Source organism: Ovis aries, chromosome 22, assembly GCF_016772045.2.
Source record: "Ovis aries strain OAR_USU_Benz2616 breed Rambouillet chromosome 22, ARS-UI_Ramb_v3.0, whole genome shotgun sequence".
In the NCBI taxonomy this organism is placed as follows: Eukaryota; Metazoa; Chordata; class Mammalia; order Artiodactyla; family Bovidae; genus Ovis; species Ovis aries.
The window spans coordinates 38,793,351-38,801,788 of record NC_056075.1 but is presented as its reverse complement, the minus strand read 5'-3'; the positions used below and the strand labels follow the sequence as shown (position 1 = coordinate 38,801,788).

The 8,438-nt window shown below is 39.7% G+C and overlaps 1 protein-coding gene across 2 annotated transcripts in view; it reads left to right on the top strand.

Annotated features, from left to right (window-relative positions):
- The first annotated feature begins 330 nt into the window (after window positions 1–330).
- EIF3A (eukaryotic translation initiation factor 3 subunit A) overlaps window positions 331–8,438 on the top strand; it is a 32,224-nt gene continuing 24,116 nt past the window's right edge. For both annotated transcript variants that reach the window (XM_060404741.1, XM_027960482.3), the window contains exons 1-5: window positions 331–524; window positions 5,830–6,020; window positions 6,193–6,329; window positions 6,718–6,881; window positions 8,228–8,427. In XM_060404741.1, the coding sequence (XP_060260724.1) occupies window positions 476–524; window positions 5,830–6,020; window positions 6,193–6,329; window positions 6,718–6,881; window positions 8,228–8,427 (741 nt within the window). In that variant the 5' untranslated portion in view covers window positions 331–475. The remainder of the gene's footprint in view (window positions 525–5,829; window positions 6,021–6,192; window positions 6,330–6,717; window positions 6,882–8,227; window positions 8,428–8,438) is intronic.

Below are 8,438 nucleotides of genomic sequence, written 5' to 3'. Positions count from 1 at the left end.
TTTAACTTTGTAGGACTCCGCACAAATCTTATTAGAGGAAGACTGCGCTTTCTCGCCAGACCGTAGTTCTGACCCAAACTGCATCTTTTTCACCCCTATTCTCACTCGAGGAGCTAGGGGCCTGAGAACCCTCTCCCCAACGTTCGTCTCGCAGGAACCAGAGGTGGAACCCGAGCGCCCGTCTGCCGCGCACAGCCGCCACGTCAGCCGGCGCGCATGACGCCAACGCGCTTGCGCGCGGGAGGGGCGGGGCGCGCCCGGAGGCCCGCCCCCTACATCCGGGGCCTAAGCGGCGGCGGCGGCGCCGCCGCGCAGGGCGGGTCACGTGGCTCTTTCCTTTCCGTCTCTGGCCGGCTGGGCGCGGGCGACTGCTGGCGAGGCGCGTGGAGCCTCGCGCTGGTTCCCCTTCGTCTCCTCTCCCGGCCCGGGACCGCGAGGATTCGCTGACGCCGGGTGAACTGAGCCTGCCGCCAAGATGCCGGCCTATTTCCAGAGGCCGGAAAATGCCCTCAAGCGCGCCAACGGTGAGGAGGGGATCGGAGCGCGCCGGACTGGGGCGGCCCGAGGCCTCGGAGGTCGAGGGGGCCCGGGCCTGGTGCGCGGTGTGCGGCCGCCCGACTGTGGCTGCACGGGAGGCCCCTGCGGCCTGCCCGCCGCCGACCCTACCCAGGGTTGGGTATGGTATCCCTTCTCGCCCCAACCGACATGGGAGGTAGAGCCGGGAGGGTGGGAGGCACGGAGCCGGGAACCGTCTCTCTGCAGGGCTCGCTTTCCTCCCGCCGCCTCCCGGTGAGTCTCGGAGGCAGGGTGGCGGCGTCGCGGCTCCGGAGACAGGCCGACCCGGGCCAGAGCTCCTCTCTCTCCCTGTCTCGGCTGGGCACCCCCTCACTCCAGACCACGGGTCCTTGTGCGATTCGGCCCCGCGCCCCCGGCCGCCATCTGGGAGTGTCGGGGAGGAGGAAACATGGCTCCCTCCCGGGGACAATGCACGCGAGAACCTCGGCTCCACCTCCCGCCGGGCCGGGAGGCCTGGCAGGCCCACCTCCGGGCTCTCCTGCGGACGCCTTCGCGCCCCCGAATCCAGCGCCGCTCTTTGCCGGCCCAGGGTCCACTTCCCCTTCCGACCCCTCTTCTCCGCTTCGGGGACTCTGACCCCTTTAACTCGTTCCCTATTTTTTTTTTTTTTTCTTTTGGCATTGATTATTGGCAGCTGCGAAGCCTACTCCGAGTCACAAGGAAGTTGGGACAGAGTTAATACTATAAGAGGGACTTGAAGTTTCTCTCAAATATTAGGAAAGTGAGGCCTAGGGAGACTGGTTTGCCCAAGGTCACTCTGGGAGTGAGTTGTTGAGCTAGAAGCCTAACACCAAGGTCTCTGAACTTCAACATCCATCGTGATTCTCCCCCCCCCCCCCCCCCCCCCCAACTATTGCGCTGCTGCTTGCGATTATTTCCATATGTGTGCTTGAGTCGGCGGCACTGTTGGGAAAACGTGTGTGTCCTGATTTGTTCAAGAGGCATTTATTACGTTGTCATTACAGGGGGTGCAAATGTATTCTCTGGTCTTTCAATAGATTCTTATTTAGGGTTTGTAAGTGTTAAGAGTGTCCATTGCTCTTTAATTTTCACGCTTCCTCAAGCCAAACGAGTTTTGGGTCTTACCCCTGTTGTGGATCGATGTACCGTGTCTGTTAACTCTTTTATACTTATGAAGCTTATTTTGTTAGTTCGTTTGAAAATCCTCTTAGGAAAAGGTCAGTTTCAGTCAATGCGTACAATTGGTACTACTGATAATCTGTCAGGGCCAGAGAGCTGTTTGTCCTATGCGTGTTACTTTTACTGTAAGTTAACAATTTCGGGGAATAAGTAACCGTCTGCGGAATAGGATAATGCCACATTCTGTGGAATAGAGTAACTGTTCTAAAAAACAATGGAAACTACAACTTTGATCTAATCACTCACTCTGATCCTCCATGTTAATAGTTTGAACAGGCAGGAAGTTTACACATGCTGATTAATTTATAGGAAAGAAAATAAGATTGAGATGGAAATTTAACCCTACAAAATAAACCAGCAAATTTAGGGAAAGCATTATTTCTCAAATGTTTTGAAACTTAAGAGAATTATATATTGTGGTATACAAATGGCTTGGGTGAAATTATTACTGTAGATCTGTTTTATAGCCCTTTGAATGCTTTACCAACACATTTTTTCCCATGTTAATTGGCTGAAGCCCTGTAATCTTCATGGCCTAAATACTACATATTGATGTGTTCAAGCCTTGTATCCTTCACTCCTCCCCTTTGAATCTATATGAACTTAATATTTCAGTAACTTGTATGTTAACATCTTAAATCTTTTCTCACAATTTCTAAGTTGAAATAGATTTGATTCATGAAGAGCAATGTATGAAAATGTCAGAAATTCAGGTAGGCAAGATGAGAAACACATGGGGATGGGGACTTGAATTTGTTAGTGTAGTTTTTGTAAAAGGCCTTTTAAAAAGCTGTTAGATGAGTGCTGGTATGGTAGAGATGCCTTCCCTTTCAAGTAGTATAATTTCTGTCCCTTTCATCTTAGATCCTGTCTTAGTATCAATGAGCAGAATGTGGATGGCATATGACACTGTTGACAAAATTTTATGAATAGGGTAATCAGAGCACATTTTATTTTTAATGGAAATAATCTCATTACATTTGTAATATCAAATCAAATCACATTTAGATCTCATCCATTTGAGTATCCTAATAAGATGTGAATAAATTTAGGTGTAGAATGGTTTATCAGAGCAATAGTTTTGGAAGCAGTTGGAAAACAAGCATTCTGGAAAATGAGACCGAGTCGCAGCAGTTACTGGCAAGAAATTTGCATACCCCAGAGTCATTCAGAAAAAGCCCCTTTTCCAGTTCATATTGATGATAGTGCCAGTTCAGTTGCTTCTGACTGTATAACGGCCATTTAACTTACACTCTACAACCATTGTCTTAAAAATAAAGTTGTTATTAAACCCACAAATTATGTAACATTATAGCTTATCTACTTGGTCTGTTACACAAATAAACTAGTAAAATTGAAGGGCTGACCTAAACTTTACTATAGGTAGATACATGGATCACTCACTGTGTCATTAAGAATGCCTACCCTCCTAGGAATAGTTTGTAATTCCAGATTTTATTTTTAAGACGATATCAATCTGGAAATGAACGTTTCTTTAAAGATTGCAGTATAGCTTTTAGTGTGTGATAGTTTTCTATCGCATAGCCTCAAAAACTTGTTTTTTTCCCCTAAGTAGATGATTGATTTGGAATTCGAAAGTATTGAATTTGGAATCTTGACTAGCTGTTGAGGAAATGAAAAGTACTTTCAGTTTTATCACTAAACAAGGCTTACTATTTTTTTAAGTGACATTGTTACCACAGTCATTTAAAAATAAGAGATTGGGAATTATTTTTTGATAGTTTGTTATTTTGTTACCACATCATACTGGGGCCAGCTCTTAAATTTAACTCTTGGTGCCTATTTTGCAACATATTGACAGTGCTTATATACAGTAGTATGGGATTTAAATCCTCAATGTAAAAGTGGGAATTGGATAAGTGATTTTGGTGGGCTGCTGTGATATCCTTAATGTAAAGGATAAACGTAAAAACATTTACTCCCCAATTTTTGGCTGATAGAAGCTGTTTCTGTTAAATAGTTTTGAAAAAAATACTAAAATATTGTTGAATGTTAAAATAACGATGTGTGCGTGCTCCAGGAAGATGATGAGTAGGTCGTTCCCTTGAAACAGAAAACAGCAAAGTATCTAGTTGTAGTCAGTGTTATATCTTTGATTGGGAGGGTGTAATAAAATTGACCCTAGCGAAGATGGCCTTGCTCCCATATTGGCAGATTTGATATTGAGATTATTGAAGTATTGAAGAGGGGTTTATATTAATTTGCTTGTGAGGAGTATGATTGGTATAATATGGGATGACGTAGGATATTGTGTTAAAAGATACTAACTTCAGTGTGTTTTGTGATTTCTCCTGTATAAGGTTTTAAAAATATACTAGAGTAGAAATATTGTTTATAGTTTTCCTGGAGGAAGGAATGTTCAGAGGCAGCATTCCTGGAAGATATGATAATTGAAAGAAGAAATAACAGTTACTAAATCCATAGATCTAGTAAATCCTTCAGATAAGAGACATTTTGGTCTGTTTTTGCCCTAGAATAGTTGATCTTAGATAATGTTATACATTGTTAGGTTAATGCCTAAAATAATTATTTGTCAAGGATTTTTTTAAGAAAAATGAACATTGATTTTAAAAAACAGATGTGTTTTAACTTTTTTATAGTGTAAACCAGTGTTTTGCCAAATTATTTGTCAAAATTTTCAGTGGAGAAATTTTTGTGTGTGTGAAATTTGGCGCTTAACTGAGTTTTAAGTTGAACATAACCAGAAAAGAACTATGCGTAGTCTGTTAAGTGTATTAAGAAAGTTTAAAAAAAAAGAAAAAAAATATGACAAATTTTAACTTTGGTCAGGAATGTAATGGAGGAGCTTTTGCTTTTATTTTCAAAACAAGCAGTATACACAAAATCTGAGGTTGGAACAGATTTTGAAATATTGCTACATACAGAATGCCCTCAGATTTGGGCAGTGAATTTTAAAGAGTATACATTTGTTTGCGCTACATTCAAATATTTTTTCCTCAATTAAAAAATAAACTTTTAATTTTAGAAGTTTGAGATTTACAGAATAATTGTAAAGATAGTACAGAGAGTCACACCACACACAGATTCTCCTGTTAATAAATATCTTAGATCTGTGTGGTATGTTTGTTACAACTAGTGAATCAATGCTGATACATTATTATTAAGGAAAGTCCATACATTGTTCACATTTTCTCAGCTTTCTGTAGTGTCCCCTGTGTATTTCAGGATCCCACCCAGGACACATCACATGTAGTTGTCTCCTTGGGCTTCTCTTGGTTGTGGCAGTTAGGTTTGTTGATGGCCTTGACAGTTTGAGGAGGATTGGTTGTCAGGTATTTCGTCTCTTAGCTGGGATTTGTCTCAGTTTGTTTCTCGTGTTTAGATTGGGATAAATAAGTGGGGAGATACTTCGTGCTCATGGATTGGAAGCCTAAATGCTGTTGTCAGTTCTTCCAAACTTGTTCTATAGGTTCAATGAGATCCCACTGAGCTATTTTGTAGGTATCGACAAGAAATTCTGAAGTTTGTATGGAAAGGCAAAAGGTGTTACATAGCCAGCTAGTACTGAAGAACAAAGTTGGAGTACTCACACTACCTGACTTCAGGATTTTCTGTCAGGATACAGTAATCAAGACAGTGAGGTATTGGCAAAAGCCTAGGCAGGTCAGTAGAGAAATGATCAAAAGACAGTCCCCAAATAGACCCACACAGTCAGTTGATCTAAAAGGAACATAGTCAATCTAATTTGTTTTTTCTACCTCAGATCTTAATACAAACTAGCAAAAATTGCATCAGCCAGATAATTGTGACTGAAGTTACACTTGCTTTTTCTGCCTATTCAAGGGGGAGATTGTTACCCTCATGACTTGAATTTCTGGAACTTCATAAAGTAACATAGACATAATTGGTGCAGAGGACTTGAGTGAAATCTAGTTTTACCTATAGGTCATATTTGAGATAGTATCAGTTTTCTATTTTTTTATCTTGGCATAGTGTTAGAAATCAAAAATAAATTGTGACCTCAAAAGAGATGGTAATAGGTTGGGAAATTAAAAACAGCCAAGTTAAAAAGCAAGATTTAGGTTTTTACATAGCATTCATAACTAATTTTCTTCTGAATTATTTTTCCAGAATTTCTTGAAGTTGGCAAAAAGCAACCTGCTTTGGACGTTCTTTATGATGTTATGAAAAGTAAGAAACATAGAACATGGCAAAAGATACACGAGCCGATTATGTTGAAATACTTGGAACTTTGTGTGGATCTTCGCAAGAGCCATTTGGCTAAAGAAGGCTTATATCAGTATAAGAACATTTGTCAACAGGTATGAACAGCTGGGTTTTTGTATTTTAGTAAGTGCTTTTAGTAACTTTGGGAGGCATTTACCTTTCAAATTTACTGTTTTATACCATAAAGTTTGCTTTTAAAATTATTTTTTGATAAAATATTTTCTGGTTTGTTGGGAGACGAGTTTTATTTATTTATCTATTGGCTAGGTGAACATCAAATCTCTAGAGGATGTTGTTAGGGCATATTTGAAATTGGCAGAGGAGAAAACGGAAGCTGCTAAAGAAGAGTCCCAGCAGATGGTCTTAGACATAGAAGATCTGGATAATATTCAAACTCCTGAGAGGTATGTGGGCTGAATTGCTAAAGATATCTTTCTCATTGTTTTTCTTCACATGTGTCTCCATTGTCCGCATTTGAAGTAAATGTTTATTAGAAAGAATGCTTGTCTTTGGGATTTTAAATGTACAGTAACTTCAAGTCATGTACTATTCAGAGTTCATAAAAGTGAAAAATTAAACCATCCGATAGGGTGTATACTAATTTAAATGGCTTTAATACAGATTGAGAATTCAAATACTTGGACTAAGTAATAGCTTTACAGTATGTTCAAAGTTGTAGGTAGGATTTGAACTATTTTATAACGATCATTGTTGGTTTTGGTTTTATAATCATATGGCAAAGTAGGAAACCATGTCTAAAATTGTTTTCAACATTTTTAAATATTTTTGTAGTGTTCTCCTAAGTGCTGTAAGTGGTGAAGACACTCAGGATCGTACTGACAGATTACTTTTAACTCCATGGGTTAAATTCCTGTGGGAATCATACAGACAGTGTTTGGACCTTCTTCGAAACAATTCTAGAGTAGAGCGTCTCTACCATGATATTGCCCAACAAGGTAAAACAAGAACTGATTTGAAAAGTTGACTTAAGGATAGGTTTTGCAAAAGATTTAACTGTTAAAGTTAACCTCCTTTTCTCTGTAGTACTTACTTTACATAGTTTTAATTCTTTCTTTAGAGATTGGCATTCATTTAAATATTAAATAAGAAATTTGTTTCATTAGTCAAGGTAATTCTGTGTTTTCCATTGATGTCTGAAGCACCCTTTAAAGTCATTGTGGAATTTTCTGAGTGACTGAAAAGATAAACTTTTCCATTGCTTTCTGGCAAACTTGATTCTATCAGTACTTTTGACTCTATAGCATACTCTTCAGCAAGCTACTTAACCATATACTGGGTTTCTGAGGTCTTTTTGAGTTCTAGAGTGTTACTGAATATCGAGCTAAACCTTACTGAAGACTCAGGATCATCATAAGAAGTATCCAGTAGTTAACAGTCCTTGTACTTTTAATCTGAAGAACTGTATTAAGTTTGTTTTCCTAATCTTGTCTTCTTGCCTTACTGTTGCAGCTTATCTTCTGTCAGTGCAACCTTTTAACTATATATGACAGGAGTGGCTCTTGGCTTTTTCTTACTTTTAGCCTTAGGCACAAGCTTGTCACCATTCTTTAATGTGGTATTTGTTTTTATTTATTTTTAAGTGATTATGTGACTAAGAGTAGCTTACTAGGAGCATTAGAATCTGTTTCGTTTTGCCCACATGGCTAGCATTTAACACAAGTGAACTCTCAACTGTTTTGATAACAGTTGAGATAAATATTAACTTGTAGTTAAACTGCATCCTTTTGTTTCAGGCCTATTGAAATAGAAATACTCTTTTAAGGGATTGACAAAGGACATTCAAGGAAGTTACTTTAGTATTGCATGTATGATAGTAGAGAATTATGTGTTTCAATGATAGAGCAAGTGGTTCATTTACACATCTGTGCACAATTGAAATTAGGTTACCATAGACCCCCAGTTTGTATTACTCAGTTTGTTAGTGCAGAAGCTGTTGTCTAGTAAATTAGGTAAGAGAGTTAATTATATTTCAGACCAGAATTTTTTTTGCTCTTTTAGGGTTTGAAGTGATAAGTGTTTGAAAGGTGAGTCTCTCTTAGACCTAAACTTAAATAGCTTCCTTAGCTCTCAGAACCATTTCAGTCATAGACCAGGACTGATGACTATGTCTAAAAGGTGCTCAGGGCACATGAAGTGAGTTATAACTGATCATTTCTCAAAACTGATGCTGAGTTTGGTAAATCTTATTAAGATAACTAACCTTAATGCATGAAATAGAACCTGTTTAAAAACTAAGTTTATGGTGGAAAGTACCTAATATATTTTACAATTATGCTTATAGCTTTCAAGTTCTGCCTCCAATACACCCGGAAGGCCGAATTCCGTAAGTTGTGTGACAACTTGAGAATGCACTTGTCTCAGATTCAACGCCACCATAACCAAAGTACAGCAATCAACCTTAATAATCCAGAGAGCCAGTCTATGCATTTGGAAACCAGGCTTGTTCAGTTGGACAGTGCTATCAGCATGGAATTGTGGCAGGTATTTTGTGA